This window comes from Mauremys mutica, chromosome 1 (genome assembly GCF_020497125.1).
Source record: "Mauremys mutica isolate MM-2020 ecotype Southern chromosome 1, ASM2049712v1, whole genome shotgun sequence".
Taxonomy (NCBI): Eukaryota; Metazoa; Chordata; order Testudines; family Geoemydidae; genus Mauremys; species Mauremys mutica.
The window spans coordinates 304,778,438-304,796,145 of record NC_059072.1 but is presented as its reverse complement, the minus strand read 5'-3'; the positions used below and the strand labels follow the sequence as shown (position 1 = coordinate 304,796,145).

The window sequence follows — 17,708 nt, the reverse complement described above, 5'->3', positions numbered from 1 at the left end:
CAGAGCACAGTACATCACAGTGCATGACTATGGCTCAATGTTAAAGTGCTCTTTCAAAGCCACCCTCAGCCATACAGCTCCATGCTGAACTCTTGTAATCACCCTTGTGTCTGACTGTTCCAATGCAGCAGACAGCTGCTCTACCTCTGCCCTCCACCCCAATGGCAACTTTCCCACCTTTGCTTCACAGATATTATGCAGGACACAGCAGGCAGCAGTAACCACTAGGATATTTTTTTCACTGAAATCCAATCTTGTGAGTAAGCACTGCCAGAATCCATTCAATCTATTGAAAACATATTCAACTGTCATTTTGCACTTGCTGCGTCAGTAGCTGAATCTTTCCTTGGAGCTGTCGAGGTGGCCGGTGTATGGTTTCATGTCCAGAGGAGCAAGGCATAGGCTGGGTCCCCCAGGATCACTACTGGCGTTTCAATATTGCTAATGGTAGTCAGCTGGTGCTAAAAGAAAGTCCCTACTTGTAGCTTTATGAACAATCCTATGTTCTTAAAGCTATGAGAATCACGCTCTTTCCTGACCAGCCAACACTGATGTTGGTGAAACGTCCCCAGTAATCCACCAATACTTGCATAATCAGAAAAAAGTAGTCCTTTCAGTTGAGTGGCAAGGTGGTCTGGTGCCAAATAGGGATACATGTGCTGTCTATTGCCCCACCGCAGTTCAGGAACCTCGTTGCTGTAAATCCATCCACTATGTCCTGCACATTGCTGAGAGTCACAATCCTGCATAGCAGGAGGTAATTAATGGTCCTGCACACTTGCATGACAATTGCCCCGACAGTCGATTTTCTAACTCCCAAATGATTACCCACTGACTGGTAGCAATCTGGTGTTTGAGACTGCCACTTGCTTCTTCGCTCTCAGTGCAGCACTCATTCTGGTGTCCCTGCGCTGGAGGGCTGGAGCAAGCTCAGCACACAGATCCAGAAATGTGGCTTGGCACATCCAAAAGTTCTGCAGCCACTGCTCATCATCAGCCTGAATTACGATGCGATCCCACCAGTCAGTGGTTGTTTCTCGGGCCCAGAAGCAGTGCTCCACCATCTGCAACTGCTCCATGAATGTCACCAAAACAGTTGAACTGATTCTTGCTATGTCCCACAACAATCTGTCCTCCATAAAATTGTGATGTTCCCTGCTGATTCTGTTCTTCTTGCGGCTCTGCAAATACCGGAGGATTGGCGTGCGTTCTGTGCAGAGCTGTGCAGGTTCCATGCTTCTGTCAGAGATGGTGGACAGTGAGGAGGGCTGTGCAGATTCATGGGATTTTTTAAAAAGCTGTGAAAATTATGGGCTATTCGTGACATTATGGGATGGAGAAAGTTGCACACTGGAAAGTTGACCCCTTGCTACCTGTTATCCCCCATGACTCATTTTTTCCTCACCATGCATTGCCATAACTTCCCAAAAGACAGTGCACAGGATGGTGGCGGGTTGCACCCTGGGATACCGTGCATTGACACATTATGCTTACAAGGTTGCTTATTTCCTACAGAAATCTTTTCCTTATTTCCCTTCTCTGGGCCTCCCTCTAGGACACATCTCTCTATGCTCACTACAGCGGGATCCAGCCTTTGTTCAGCTGCAAAGCGCTTGCAGCTAACAGCTGGAACTGGTCTGTCAGTGACAGGCATTCCACCCCCATCCCTTCCTTATGAGGTGCTGCCTTCAACTGCAGTGCAAGAGACAGTCTCAACTCCACCCACACCTGGAAGCATGCTGCTCCACTTTGCTGCAGAGGAATCAAAGAGACTTTCTCTCTTTCCTTCAGCAATTCCTGGGACTTTACCCTTTTCCTTTGGGGTCCCAGCATAATATTCCTTCTTACGGAGCTACATGGAAAAAATCATTCCCAATAAGCATGTCAATGGAGATATTTTAAGTATCAACTGATGCTCACAGTCTCTCTCTTTTTCTGCTACCTGCAGTCTGAACAGCTCTAACTTTGCAACTGCATCACTCTCATCCATTTTTATGCCTTTCTGCTCCTATTTCTCTTTCCCAAAATAAGCAAACAGAAAATAACAAAAGTGTAACTTTTTTTTACTGTATTCAGCTAACCCACCTAAAATCTCAGCACCAGTATATGACATGCAAATCTCACGCAGAACAACAAGCTGTGCATTTCAGTCTGCTCGCTGCACCTCTATGACATGTCCCTGGGGTACAACCTAGACTGTGAGACCACTGAGCCCCATTAAATTCTGCAGCCTGGGCTGTCTCCCACAATGCTATGCTAGTGACAAGCAATAAACTTCTCCAGATGCTATGATCACTCACCCATCAATATGTAGCAACACACACCCAGCTGAGTTGTATGAATGCTCTCTAAGCCACTCAGGAACTGTGAAAAGAGACACCAGCAAATGTCCCCAGCCCCAAGCCTTGCACTCCAGTAATGTGCCATCTTACACTGCTCAAGACTCCCTAGACAGTGCAAGCTCATTAATTAGTTTGCCACTTCATCAAAGGAAGTGAACATGCACCAATCTTTGTAATCTAAGCAGCTTCCCCAAGCACTTCAACCCAAAACACACTGTTTTAGATAAAATATAAAAGAGATTTATTAACTAATGAAGGCTAGATCTTGAGTGATTATAAGGGGTAGGCATAGAGATCAAAGTTGGTTATATAAGAAATATAAATAAAATTGGAGCCTAAATTCTACAGACTAAGCAAGATTTGAATCAAGTACGGTAGTTTCTTGCCCCTCTAGATGTTCCAGCCGTTTACAGTTCTTATTACACAGGCTGAATTTCCTTCTTAGCCTGGGACCAATCTCCACAGTTCAAAGTCTTTGTCTTCCAAATTTCTTGTTGCCTTCAGAGTAGGTGGGGGAGGAGAGAGGCCAAGTAGTGATGACATCAACCCTTGTTTATACTTTCTCTCCAGGTGCTAGAAAGATTCTTCCTGTGACGTGGGGGTTAGGTGGACCCCATTGTGTATATGCCCTCTGAGGAGTCTCTGGGAGGGCCACTTGAGAGGGTAGATCCTCCTTAATGGGCCATCAATGCCTGTCTGGCCACTGTTAGTTGCTCCTTTGTTGTCACTGAAAGGCTCGCTGTGGGCGTTTCCCACTTACCACATACTTCAGTAACAAGCATATAGCAATACTTCATAACTTCACATACAATGATAGAACATGCAATTCAACAGGATATTAATGTTCAGTAGATCAAGACATTTTAACTGATCCCTCACAAGCCATGCATTGTACAAAACATACTATAATCACATCACAGTGGTGAATACAGGGGTTCCAGGGTGCTATTTTGAGGTACAGAGTGCCACACCCTTCATTTGCCACTTACACAAATCTCCAGGCACAAACCTCCTAGGCATAAATCAACACAACTATCCAAACAACACAACCAGCACACACAATTACCCCAAACACACACAGCCCCTCACCACAGTACACCCCACTCATTCACTAACCACACAACTCCCCCTGCACAACACATCCCACATGCAAATCAACACAGTCACCCACAAGGCAATACAATCAGCACACACAATAACCCCAAACATCACACTGAAGCCTAGAATGTTTGTTCAGTCAGTGTGAGTGATGGAAACAGCTACAAGCAAGGTTGAGAATTCTTTAGGTTTAGAATACCAATGGTTCAATCACCACTGGGATTCTGTCTGTTATTATCCAATTTTTAAGTTTTCCATAATTTTCAGTGCTTTTACAAATGACTTACAAATTACACCCATGCAATAGACTGGGCTTTTGGCTACTAGTATATATCAACCTTAGCTCACTTTTAGTAAACAGACTTTCAATTTAAACCATTAGATGGAAGGATGATCCTATGATTAAGGTACGTGGAGTGGGATACTTAAGATTTGGGTTCAATTCCTGGCTCTACACAATCTGCTTGGGCAAGTCCCTTCGTCTCTCTGTGCCTTTCTTCTCCATTTTTAAATTGGGCATAACAACACTTCTCCTCTCCCTCCTGTTGTACCTATTTAGATTATCAACTTTTTCAGATAGGAGCTGCCTACACTATGTGTATACATAGCTCCTAGTACAATGTGGCTCTGATGACAGATAGGGCCTCTGTGTACTACTACTGATGTTGATGAATATTTGCTTATGCATATCTGTAGCTATATATCAGGGCTGTCCATTAATCGCAGTTAACTCAAGTGATTAACTCAAAAAAATTAATTGTGATTAAAAAAATTGATCACGATTAATCACACTTATAACAATTGAATACCAATTGAAATTTATTAAATATTTTTGGATGTTTTTCTACATTTTCAATATTGATTTCAATTACAATACAGAATACAAAGTGCACAGTGCTCACTTTATATTTTTATTTTTTATTACAAATATATGCACCATAAAAATGATAAACAGAAGAAATAGAATTTTTTAATTCACCTCATTCAAGTACTGTAGTGCAATCTCTTTATTGTGAAAGTGTAATTTACAAATGCAGATTTTTTTTGGTTATATAACTGCACTCAAAAACAAAGCAGTGTAAGGGCTTGGCTACACTTACAAATTTGCAGCGCTGCAGCAGGGTGTGAAAACACACCCTCTCCAGCGCTGCAAATTGCGGCGCTGCAAAGCGCCAGTGTGGTCAAAGCCCCAGCGCTGGGAGCACAGCTCCCAGCGCTGTCCGTTATTCCCCACAGGGAGGTGGAGTACGGACAGCGCTGGGAGAGCTCTCTCCCAGCACTGGCGCTTTGACTACACTTAGCACTTCAAAGTGCTGCCATGGCAGCGCTGCCGCGGCAGCGCTTTGAAGTGCTAAGTGTAGTCACAGCCTAAAACTTTAGAGGCTACAAGTCCACTCAATCCTACTTCTTATTCTACCAATTGCTAAGACGAACAAGTTTGTTTACATTGACGGGAGATACTGCTGCCTGATTCTTATTTACAATGTCACCTGAAAGTGAGAATAGGCGTTCACATGGCACTTTTGTAGCCGGCATTGCAAGGTATTTACATGCCAGATATGCTAAACATTCGTATGCCCCTTCATGCTTCGGCCACCATTCCAGAGGACATGCTTTCATGTTGATGATGATCATTAAAAAAATAATGCATCAATTAAATTTGTGACTGTACTCCTTGGGGGAGTGCCTCCTGCTCTGTTTTACCCACATTCTGCCATATATTTCATGTTATAGCAGTCTCGAATGATGACCAGCACATGTTCGTTTTAAGAACACTTTCACAGCAGATTTGACAAAACGCAAAGAAGGTACCAATGTGAGATTTCTAAGACTAGATACAGCACTCGACCCAAGGTTTAAGAATCTGAAGTGCCGTCCAAAAACTGAGAGGGATGAGGTGTGGCAGATACTTGGCGGATGTGTGCGGAAACTATAGAACCCAAACCACCAAAAAAGGAAAATCAACCTTCTGCTGGTGGCATCTGACCAGATGAGAAAAATGAACATGCATTGGTCCGCACTGCTTTGGATCATTATCGAGCAGAACCCATCATCAGCATGGATGCATGTCCTCTGAAATGGTGGCTGAAGCACGATGGGACATATGACTCTTTAGCGCATCTGGCACGTAAATATCTTGCAATGCCACTACAACAGTGCCATGTGAACGCTTGTTCTCACTTTCAGGTGACATTGTAAAGAAGAAGTGGGTAGCATTATATCCTGTAATTTGTAACCAAGCTTGTCTGTCTGATTGGCTGACCAAGAAGTAGGACTGAGTGGACTTGTAGGCTCTAAAGTTTTACATTGTTTTATTTTTGAATGCAGGTTTTTTTGTACATAATTTTACATTTGTGAGTTCAACTTTCATGATAAAGAGGTTGCACTACAGTACGTGTATAAGGTGAATTGAAAAATACAATTTTTTTTACACTGCAAATATTTGTAATAAAAAATAAATATAAAGTGAGCACTGTACACTTTGTATTCTGTGTTGTAATTGAAATTAATATATTTGAAAATGTAGTAAACATCCAAAAATATTTAAAATAAATGGTATTCTATTGTTGTTTAACAGTGCGATTAATCCTGATTAATTTTTTTAATCGCTTGACAGCCCTACTATATATACTATACTATATGAGCCTTTTTTGTAGGTGTAATTTACAAAGCCAGTATGGAAATGAATTAATGAATGAATATAATGTAGGTCACACAAAAAACTGAATCCTTGTTTGAGCACAGAAATAATGCAATCTAATCTATTAATTAATAGTAAACACCTTACCCAGTGGGAAGAACAGATAGTAAATTGAAGGACATGTTAAGGATCCTAAGTGTCTTGAGTCTGTGGACATCATCAGGGATCTCTTTGATGGGGTTGTTTCGGAGCTTCAGTACTTCTAAGTTTTTAATATTATATACCTTAGAGGGGGAAGAGGTAATGGAAAAAAAGTTGTTACCACAAAGACAGTCTGATTCCTGTTATGGTAAGAGTTTCTACATTTCTAACATTAGTAAGTGACACTGTAAGAACTAGAAACAAAGAAACTGTCCTAATATTGTGTGAATCTTGTATTTAATGTATAGCAGTAGCTAATTAGTAATGTTATTTTAGTTAAAGTACCGTATAAATATGTCATGTGGTTTCTGGGCCTGATCCTGATCTCACTTGCACTCCTGTAGTATTATCAAGGCCGGCTCCAGACCCCAGCGCGCCAAGCGCGTGCTTGGGGCGGCGTGCCGCAGGAGGGCGGCAGGCGGCTCCGGTGGACCTCCCACAGGCATGCCTGTGGGAGGTCCACCGGAGCCGCGGGACCAGCGGACCCTCCGCAGGCACGTCTGCAGGAGGTCCACCGGAGCTGTGGGACCGGCGACCGCCAGAGCGTCCCCCGCGGCATGCCGCCCTGCTTGGGGTGGCGCAATTCCTACAGCCGCCCCTGAGTATTATAGGTTGGGCTGGTAGCACTGTCTACTATTAAGGTTGCCCTACACTTCCCATTACAAAAACATGTTTTCAGTTGCTTATAACTTAGCCAAACTAACTGTTTTGGCTGAAATTTTCCATGCTGGGTGTCTGCCACAGGCTGAATCTTTTTGGAAAATTTCAGTCAAAACAGTCAGCCATTTTGAAGAATGAAGCTAGGGAAAAATACATTATTTTGACTATGTTAAAAATATGATTAATTTTTGTTTTTAAGTTCTAGCATCCCCATACTTTGGGATTTAAAATGTGGCAGAGGGGTGGCCTTTGTGTCATGGATGTGCCTTTTGCTGTCCCTATGAAAATCAGCCCAAATTTGGCCAAGTTATAAGCCTTTGAAAAATCACAGTTCACGTATGATCAGTAGAGACTTCTTTAGATTTTAGCAGCTAATTTCCCTAAAGTTTATGTCTGCATTGAATGTGTACAGACAGGTCAGAACAGGACTTTCCCAGCGATGGCAGCTCTGGGATGCTGCAGCCCATACCATATCTGGGTCCAAGCACATTAACTGAGAGATTGAGAACACGGGTGAGCTAATGCCGCCCCTCCCACCCTTGGCCCATGCAGCATGGAGGAGTCAGAGACTGGGAGCCAGGAGGGAGTTCGGGGACTGGGTGGGAACAGAAACTAGGACTGGTTGGAAGGAGACTAGGAGACAGGAAGGGACAATGGGAATGGAGATGGGGAACCAGTATCATAGAATAGAATCACAGAATCATAGAATATTAGGTTTGGAAGAGACCTCAGGAGGTCATCTAGTCCAACCCTTTGCACAAAGCAGGACCAACACCAACTAAATCATCTCAGCCAAGGCTTTGTCAAGCCGAGCCTTAAAAACCTCTAAGGATGGAGATTCCACCACCTCCCTAGGTAACCCATTCCAGTGCTTCACCACACTCCTAGTGAAATAGTGTTTCCTAATTCCAACCTAGACCTCCCCCACTGCAACTTGAGACCATTGATCCTTGTTCTGTCATCTGCCACCACTGAGAACAGCCTAGCTCCATCCTCTTTGGAACCCCCCTTCAGGTAACTGAAAGCTGCTATCCCTCGATCTGCTGGCAATGCTCCTACTAATACAACCCAATATGCCATTGGCCTTCTTGGCAACAAGGGCATACTGCTGACTCATATCCAGCTTCTCATCCACTGTAATCCCCAGGTCCTTTTCTGCAGAACTGCTGCTTAGCCAGTCAGTCCCCAGCCTGTAGCGGTGCATGGGATTCTTTCTTCCTAAGTGCAGAACTCTGCACTTGTCCTTGTTGAACCTCATCAGATTTCTTTTGGCCCAATCCTCCAATCTGACGAGTTTACTCTGGACCCTCTCCCTACCCTCCATCGTATCTACCTCTCCCCCCAGCTTAATGTCATCCGTGAACATGCTGAGGGTGCAATTAATCCTGTCATCCAGATCATTAATAAAGATGTTTAACAAAACCTGCTTGATACCAGCTGCCAACTAGACAGCGAGCCGTTGATCACTACCTGTTGAACCCAACAATCTAGCCTGCTTTCTATCCACCCTATAGTCCATTCATCCTATCCATACTTTTTTTAACTTGCTGGCAAGAATACTGTGGGACACCATATCAAAAGCTTTGCTAAAGTCAAGATATATCACATCTACTGCTTTCCCCATATTCACAGAGCCCGTTATCTCATCATAGAAGGCAATCAGGTTGGTCAGGCATGACTTGCCCTTGGTGAATCCATGTTGACTGTTCCTGATCACCTTCCTCTCCTCCAAGTGCTTCAAAATGGATTCCTTGAGGACCTGCTCCATGATTTTGTCGGGGACTGAAGTGAGGCTGACTGGTCTGTAGTTCCCCGCATTCTCTTTTTTCCCTTTTTTAAAATATAGACACTATATTTGCCTTTTTCCAATCATCCAGGACCTCCCCTGATCTCCACGAATTTTCAAAGATAATGGCCAATGGCTCTGCAATCACATCAGCGAACTCCCTCAGCACCCTTAGATGCATTAGATCTGGACACATGGACTTGTGCATGTCCAGCTTTTCTAAATAGTCCTTAACCTCTTCTTTCACCACTAAGTGCTCACCTACTCCCCATGCTGTGTTGCCCAGTGCAGCAGTCTGGGAGCTGCCCTTGCGTGTGAAGATTGAGGGAAAAAAGCATTGAGTATTTCAGCTTTTTCTACATCATCTGTCACTATGTTCAGGGCCGGCTCCAGGGGTTTTGCCGCCCCAAGCAGCCAAAAAAAAAAAGAAGCCGCGATCGCAATCTGCGGCAATTCAGCAGGAGGCCCTTCGCTCTGAGTGGGAGTGAGGGACCCTCCGCCAAATTGCCGCCGAATACCTGAAAGTGCCGCCCCGCTCCGGAGTTGCAGCCCCAAGCACCTGCTTGATAAGCTGGTGCCTGGAGCCGGCACTGACTATGTTGCCTCCCCCATTCAGTAAGCGTCCCACACTTTCCCTGAACTTCTTGTTGCTAACACACCTGTAGAAACCCTTCTTGTTACCCTTCACATCCCTTGCTAGCTGCAATTCCAATTGTGCCTTGGCCTTCCTGATTACACCCCTGCATGCTCTAGCAATATTTTTATACTACTCCCTAGTCATCTGTCCAAATTTTCACTTCTTGCAAAGCTTCCTTTTTGAGTTTAAGCTCAGTAGGTGGGAGAGACAGAGATTGCATGAGGAGCTGTGGGGAGTGCAGGACTGACTAGGTAAAGAGACTAAGATAAGAACCCACTGTGTGTGAGGGGGTGAATAACAACACTGAGATTGGACAAGGAGCCTGGGGAAAGAAATTGCAACTGGAGTGAGAGACAGTGGGGACGGGGAATGTGGATGATGAGACGAGACAGGAGGCCAGTCTGGGGGAGAGAGACAGCTTAGATGAAGGTCTGGGGTGAACTGGAAATGTCTGGGCAAGGAGACTAGAACAGGGAGCCCTGAGGGGTGAGGTAGGGCTTGCTGGACAAGGATTCTGAGACTAGATGAAAAGCTTGAGACTGGGAGTGGCTAGATAAGGAGAAGGAGACCAAGATGAGAAGCCAGGGGTGGGGAAGAGGCAGGACTGGGACAAGGACCAGTGGGAGAGATGAGGTACTACAGATCACGCTTGGGGGAAAGGGACAGACCAGTCTGGAATAGAAACCAATACTCCAGTGTCTCACCATTCCTTTCCTGTGAATAAGTATTGGTGGCAAAGTGTGCTGGCCCCCTTGAGTATTGCTCCACAGCAGTAGTATGTTATCATCTATCAGTTACTCTGTTAGTTCAAATGGCAGAGGTCTTTGTGATGGATCCAAAGATTCCAACCCTGCTGATGACCCATGTGGGCCTCAGTACAATGTTTTTCAGTTTGCTTTTTCAAAAACCTAGGAAATTACACAAAAACTATGTTAAGCAAACACTGTTAGGCTTGCAAAGTCAAATACTCAAAATTTGGAAATGCCAAAATTAAGGTTGCCAGGGCAACCTTAATTTGGCCTTTATCTATATGTATTATGATACAGTCTAATTACACTATCACATACTATTTTCCCACAGGACCCCTACCTCTTAACTTGCTCTGGGAATGAATCAGGGTTGTGTAGTACAGGAGGCTGTTGTCTGCAGGCACCCTGCTTCATTTATGGCAGTTGGAAGGTGTGTGGTGAATGAGACAGGGGACTATAGGAAGAGGAATGATTGTCTCATAGAATCATAACATTGTAGGACGGGAAGGGACCTCGAGAGGTCATCCAATCCAATCCCCTGCACTCAGGGAAGGACTACGTAATAACAAGACCATTCCTGACAGGTGTTTGTACAACCTGTTCTTAAAACCTCCAATGATGGAGATTCCACAACCTCTCTAAGCAATTTGTTCCAGTGCTTAATTACCCTGACAGTTAGGAAGCTTTTCCTAATGTCCAAACTAAATCTCCCTTTCTGCAATTTAAGCCTATCCTGAGAGGTTAACAAGAACAATTTTTCTCCCTCCTCCTTATAACCATATTTTATGTACTTGAAAATGGTTATCATGTTCCCACTCAGTCTTCTTTTCTCCAGACTAAACAAACCCCATTTTTCAATCTTTCCTCATAGGTCATATTTTTTAGAACTTTAATCATTTTTGTTGCTCTTCTCTGGACTTTCTCCAATTTGTCCACATCTTTCCTGAAACATGGCACCCAGAACTGTACACAATACTCCAGCTGAGGCCTTATCAGCACAGAGTAGAGTGGAAGTGGTTAAGGAAACTGAATGCTGCCCTGGAGAATTTGATTCTACTCCTACCTCTGCCATAGAGTTCCTATGTATACTAGGCAAATCACTTAAACCAAACTTTTGTCACAGAATCACAGATTATTAGGGTTGGAAGGGACCTCAGGAGATCATCTAGTCCAACCCCCTGCTCAAAGCAGGACCAATCCCCACTTCCCTAAATGGCCCCCTCAAGGACTGAACTCACAACCCCAGGTCATCACTAATTGTGTGTTCCTCATTTTATGGGTGCCCAGAGTCAGACCTTGGGGCTTTATGTGCAGAAATGCTGAGCACTCACAGCTGCAACTGAAGTCAATGGAAGCTGTGCTTTGAACATACATAGGGCCCTATCAAATTCATGGCCATGAAAAACGCATCACAGACCGTGAAATCTGGATTCCCCCCGTGAAATCTGGTATTTTGTATGCTTTTACCCTATACTATACCGGGGTGGGAGGGGGAAGAAGAGAGAGACCAGCGTTTCACAAACTGGGGTCCTGACCCAAAAGGGAGTTATGGGTGGGAGGTCACAGTATTACCATTCTTACTTTGGTGCTGCTTTCAGAGCTGGGTGACCAGAGAGTGACGGCTGTTGGCCAGGCGCCCATTTCTGAAGGTAGCTCCCCGCCAGCAGCAGCACAGAAGTAAGGGTGGCAAAAACCATACCATGCCATCCTTACTTCTGCGCTGCTGCTTTCAGAGCTGGGCAGCTGGAGAGTGGTGGCTGCTGACTGAGGGCCCAGCTGTGCAGGCAGCAGCACAGAAGTAAAGGTGGCAATACCATACCATGCCATCCTTACTTCTATGCTGCTGCTGGAGGCGGCTCTGCTTCAGAGATGGGGTCCCAACCAGCATCCACCGCTCTCCAGCTGCCCAGCTCTGAAGGCAGCACCTCTGCCAGCAGCAGCGTAGAAGTAAGGGTAGCAGTACTGCAACCCCTCCTACAATAACCTTGTGACCCCCTCCCCAACTCCTTCTTGGGTCGTAATCCCTACAATAACAACACCATGACATTTCTCATTTAAATAGCTGAAATCATGAAATTTACGATTTTTAAAATCCTATGACCATGAAATTGACCAAAATGGACCGTGAATTTGGCAGGGCCCTAAACATACATATACTGTGCTCTATAATGGTAAATACTCTGTAAAATCAGGTTCCAGGATCACAAACTGGGCTCCCAAAATTAGTGGATAGTTGTGACTTTAATCTTTTTGTGCCTCAGCTCTCCATCTGCAGAATAGGGATAATAAATACCCATTCATCTCACAGAACTGTGGTGAAAATCAAGTCATCAATGTTTGTGAAACACTCAGATGCTATAGTTCTGGGCGTTATACAAAGCCCCTGAGAAATTTAATACTTCTGACTTCAGAGTAGGATTTGAATAATGTGCGGTAAGTAAATCCTACAGCCACACACTGAACAATGAGGAGAAAAAAATATTGACTAGCTGCTTATTAGTTGAGTACTGTCCATCCTGTGCACTGAATGAGGCACGGATCCTGTGGAAAAAGTAGTATGTGATCATGTAATTGAACTCCGCCGTTGCTTGGTCCCAAGCCCAAGATGTGAAAGGAGGAGGGTTGTGCGGATGGGTGATGCGGAAAGCCACCGAAGATAGGCCAAGAGGGATCGCATGGGGACCCTCTGGTCATATTGAAGATTGTGACTTTGCGGATGACATCACCCTGATTTCAAGCTCTCAGATGGACCTCCAAGAGAAGACTGATAGAGTACGTATAGCAGCAAGGTGCGTGGGACTTAATATCCACGCCGGTAAGAGCAAAACAATGAAAGTAAAAACAGCCAGCTCGACGACGACAGTAGTATGTGACGTAGAATTGGAGGAGGTGAACGATTTTAAATATCTTGGTAGTTACATATCGGCTGATGGTAATATTCAGAAGGAGATATCTACCAGAATCGGTCCTGCAGCAACTGCATTCTATAGACTTCAGAACATTTGGAGGTCGGCCATCTTGCAAATGAAAACCAAGGTAGAGATCTACAGGTCGAACATCTGCTCTGTGTTGCTTTATGCGGCAGAAACATGGAGGACCAACAAGAAGATAGAAAGTCGGCTTTGGGGTTTTGAAGGAAGGTATCTTAGGCGAATTCTTAACATACACTGGCCGCAGCGTATCACCAATGTTGAAGTGAGCCGATTAACGGGCATTAACAACATAGTGGATGAAGCCAAACAACGAAGATGGAGATGGTTGGGGCATGTGTTGAGAATGGGTGCTGATAGACACCCTCATATTGCCCTACGATGGACACCACAAGGAAGAAGGAGGAGAGGTAGACCATTGGGGACGTGGCGAAGGACCATTGAAGAGGAAATGAAAGGCATGGGAATGAAGTGGGATGAAATTTGCTGCCTCGCTCAAGAACGAAATGAATGGAGGAGAATGGTTGACGCCTTATGCTCCACTGGGAGTGAATAAGAGGAGATCATGTAATTGAGGACTGGATCTTAGCATATGCACAAGGGAGTTGAATTAAGATTGCACAGGCAATTTTATTTCTGGAATTTCCTAACTTTTGAGTGCTTGACTTTGCAACTGGATTAAGGTTCTTTCAGAGTATTTTGTGTGTGTAATATTAATATCAACCCATAGATTGGTGCTCTATAAATGAAGATAAATTTAAATTAGGAATAACTTCCCATTGAAGTCAACTGAGTGACACTAGTATAAAGCAAGATTGGAATGAGATCTTCAGACACAGATGCAGAGGTATTTCTAAATCTTGTTGGAATCTTTCCAGGCTCACATTGATTCTTACTATCCCATAAATAACCAGAAAAGTAAAGGAATGATGTTTTTCCAATATCTGAGCTATGCAATTTGCATCTCTTATTATATCGTTGTTTGAAAGTTATTTTTTTTATGTTTAGTTTAATATTAAATTATAAAAATTCAGGCTGTCTTACAGTTTTACCCTTAATAACAATAAGGAAAATAACTGGTACATACCTCCCTGGGAAAAAAGTGTAAGTCATTGAATGACAGGTTAAGATACACCAAAGTGTCGACTAAAGGTGTAAGGTCTGGAAGGAGAGTCAGAAAATAGCCCTAGAAGACATAAGCAGTAGAAAAGATATATTAACTAAATAAAAATCAACATTTTTTATCAAGAGGAAAAAAAACGAGCTAAGAACAGGCTCCACCAGGCCTTAATTTAAAAGATTTATCATTAAAAAAATAATTAGACAAATCAGCAACATGACTCCATTGATAGATACATAGAATCATAGAAGTGTAGGACTGGAAGGGACTTTAGGTTATCTAGTCCGATCTCCTGCACGCAAGGCAGGACTAGATTATTCCTGACAGGTGTTTGTCTAACCCAGGGGTTGGCAACCTCTGGCAGGCGGCTCACCAGGGTAAGTACGGTGGCGGGCTGGGCCAGTTTGTTTACCTGCCGCGTTGGCAGGTTCGTCCGATTGTGGCTCCAACTGGCTGCAGTTCAAAGTCCCAGGCCAATGGGGGTGGCAGGAAGCCACGGCCAGCACATCCCTCACCCATGCCGCTTTCTGCCACCCCCATTGGCTTGGGACGGTGAACCGTGGCCAGTGGGAGCCGTGATCGGATGAACCTGCCGATGCGGCAGGTAAACAAACTAGCCCGGCCTTCCAGGTGCTTACTGTGGCGAGCCGCATGCCAGAGGTTGCTGATCCCTGGTCTAACCTGTTCTTAAAAACCTTCAGTGACGGAGATTCCACAACCTCCTTAGGCAATTTATTCCAGTGTTTAACTATCCTGACAGTTAGGAAGTTTTTCCTAATGTCCAACCTAAACCTTCCTTACTGCAATTAAAGCCCATTGCTTCTTGTCCTATCCTGAGAGGTTAACAAAAACAATATTTCTACCGCCTCCCTCTAGTAACCTTTTATGTACTTGAAAACTGTTATCATGTCCCCTCTCAGCCTTCTGTTCTCCAGACTAAACAAACCCCATTTTTTTCAATCTTTCTTCATAGATCATTTTTCTAGACCTTTAATCATTTTTGTTGCTCTCCTCTGTACTTCCTCTAATTTGTCCACGTCTTTCCTGAAATGTGGTGCCCAGAACTGGACACAATACTCCAGCTGATGCCTTATCAGCGTGTCTTGCTTACAATACTCCTGCTAATATATCCCAGAATTATGTTCGCTTTTTTGCAAAAGTTTTATACTGTTGACTCATATTTAGCTTGTGACTATAAACCCCAGATCCCTTTCCACAGTTCTCCTTTCTATGCAGTCATTTCCCATTTTGTGTGTGTACAACTGATTGTTCCTTCGTAAGTGGAGTACTTTGCATTTGTCCTCATTGAATTTCACCCTATTTACTTCAGGCCATTTCTCCAGTTTGTCTAGATCATTTTGAATTTTAATCCTATCTTCCAATGCACTTTCAACCAACCCCTCCCAGCTTAGTATCGTCTTCAAACCTTATAAGTATACTCTTTATGACACTTTCTAAATCACTGATGAAGATGCTGAACAGAGGCAGACCCAGTACCAATCCCTGTGAGTTCCCACTTGTTATTCCCTTCCAGCTTGATTGTAATCCAATAATACGTACTCTCTGGGGCCTTGTCTACACTACAAGACTATTTCGAATCAACTTAGTTCGAATTTGTGGATTCGACCTTATGAAGTCGAATTTGTGTATCCATACTAAATACACTAATTCGAATTTCTGAGTCCACATTCACGGGGCCAGCGTCGACTTTGGAAGCGGTGCACTGTGGGAAGCTATCCCACAGTTCCCGCAGTCCCCGCTGCCCATTGGAATGCTGGGTAGAGCCCCCAATGCCTGCTGGGGGGAGAAATGTGTCGAGGGTGGTTTTGGGTAAGTGTCGTCATTGAACCGTCAATCACAACCTCCCTCCCTCCCTCCTTGAAAGCGCCTGCGGGCAATCTGTTCGTGCACTTTTCTGGTCAGTGACAGCGCGGACGCCACAGCACTGCAAGCACGGAGCCCGCTGCGATCATCGCCGTTTTCTCCTCCTCGCACTTTATCGTCCACCTCTTCCACAGTCAGCTGCTGAGAAATTGGGCTACTTTTCAATGGTGCTGCAAGCACTGGGGGACCATAGGGGACGTTTTACAAACATCAACGTCGGGTGGCCGGGCAAGGTTCATGATGCGTGTGTTTTCAGGAACTGTGGGCTGCTCAGACGCCTGCAGGAAGGTAGTTTCTTCCCGGACCACGAAATAACTGTTGTGGATGTGCAGATGCCTATAGTCATCCTCGGGGACCCAGCCTGCCCGCTAATGCACTTGCTCATGAAGCCCTATACAGGCGCCTGGGACAGCGACAAGGAACTCTTCAAATACCAGCGAGCAGTGAGCAGCGTGACCTGTGACTGTTCAGTTTCTTTACAGAGAAGCTGAACCTGCCCCTGTTTCTTTACCCAGTTACTGTTGACTCTCCTCTTCGGTTACATACCCCGTTCACCCCGTTACCCCCACTTCCAGCACACGTGTAAAAATAAAATACATGTCCCATTATTACTTAACAAAGGTTTCTTTATTCATGACTTTTCGTGAAAGGGTTGAAACTGGGACGCAGGCTGTGCTGGGTAGGGTGTGTGGTGATGTAAAGACCGCCTCTAAACTCAAGGAATGACAGGCTCCTGCTCCTAGAGCGGTCCGCAGTGCCGGAATGCTTCTTTCAACGGAGCCTGCCATCCCTCTTTATGGAATTCTGTGTGCGGGCGGATATGTGACCTTGTGGTGGAGGAGGACGGATACAGATTCCTCAGCTGCGTGACTCAGCGGTCCAGGACAAGGACCGCTGTATAAGATCTGTAACCGCCCTCCCCCGCTGCAAAGTCACATCTCCCCCGCCCACACAGATCCTGGAAACCACCTCCAGAAACCGACCAGGGTGCCTACTGACTGCACCGTGTGTGTGACCCGCTGCTGATCCTGCCCCCGTGTCTGTACCCTGGGAAAGGTGACTGTCCTATGCAATTAACCACCCCCTTCCCCACGCCCCCCATTCAAACACAGTCTTCTTTGAAAAAACATAACGGAAACAGTAATTAACAGCAAAGCATTTTTATTAATTACATAGACAGTTAGGGGATGGGACTGGGATTGGGACTACTGTGAGTCTGGAAGTGAAGGACTTCGGCAAATGTAGGGTATGAGAGCTTTTGGGTACTTGAGCACTGTGCTGTGGTGCAGTGACAGTATTCACATCCCCGGCCGCCCCTCCTCCTGATTATTTTCGGGGAGGGGGGTATGGGACTTTGTGGCGGGGGAGTGCGGTTGCAGATACACTGCAGGGTGTCTCTGTCCTCCTGCGGTCCTGCAGAACATCCACAAGGCGCCTGAGCGTGTCCGTTTGCTCCCTCACTAGTCCAAGCATTGTTTCAGTCGCCTGCTTGTCTTCCTCACGCCACCTCTCCTCCCGTTCGCTGTGTGAGCGCTGGCACAGAGAGACGGTCTCCCTCCACTGGCTCTGCTGGTCTGCCTCTGCTAGGTAGCAGCCCATACGTTCCTCGAATATCTTGTCCCTTGTCTTTTTCTTTCGCCACCTAATCTTTGCCAGCCTC

The 17,708-nt window shown here is 45.0% G+C and overlaps 1 protein-coding gene across 4 annotated transcripts in view; it reads right to left on the bottom strand.

Annotated features, from left to right (window-relative positions):
• The window catches only part of LRRC63 (leucine rich repeat containing 63), a 57,628-nt gene that overhangs the window by 17,812 nt on the left and 22,108 nt on the right, over nucleotides 1–17,708 (bottom strand). For all 4 annotated transcript variants that reach the window (XM_045013482.1, XM_045013496.1, XM_045013490.1 and 1 more), the window contains 2 exons: nucleotides 14,132–14,230; nucleotides 6,229–6,365 (listed from right to left, as the gene is read on the bottom strand). In XM_045013482.1, the coding sequence (XP_044869417.1) occupies nucleotides 6,229–6,365; nucleotides 14,132–14,230 (236 nt within the window). The remainder of the gene's footprint in view (nucleotides 1–6,228; nucleotides 6,366–14,131; nucleotides 14,231–17,708) is intronic.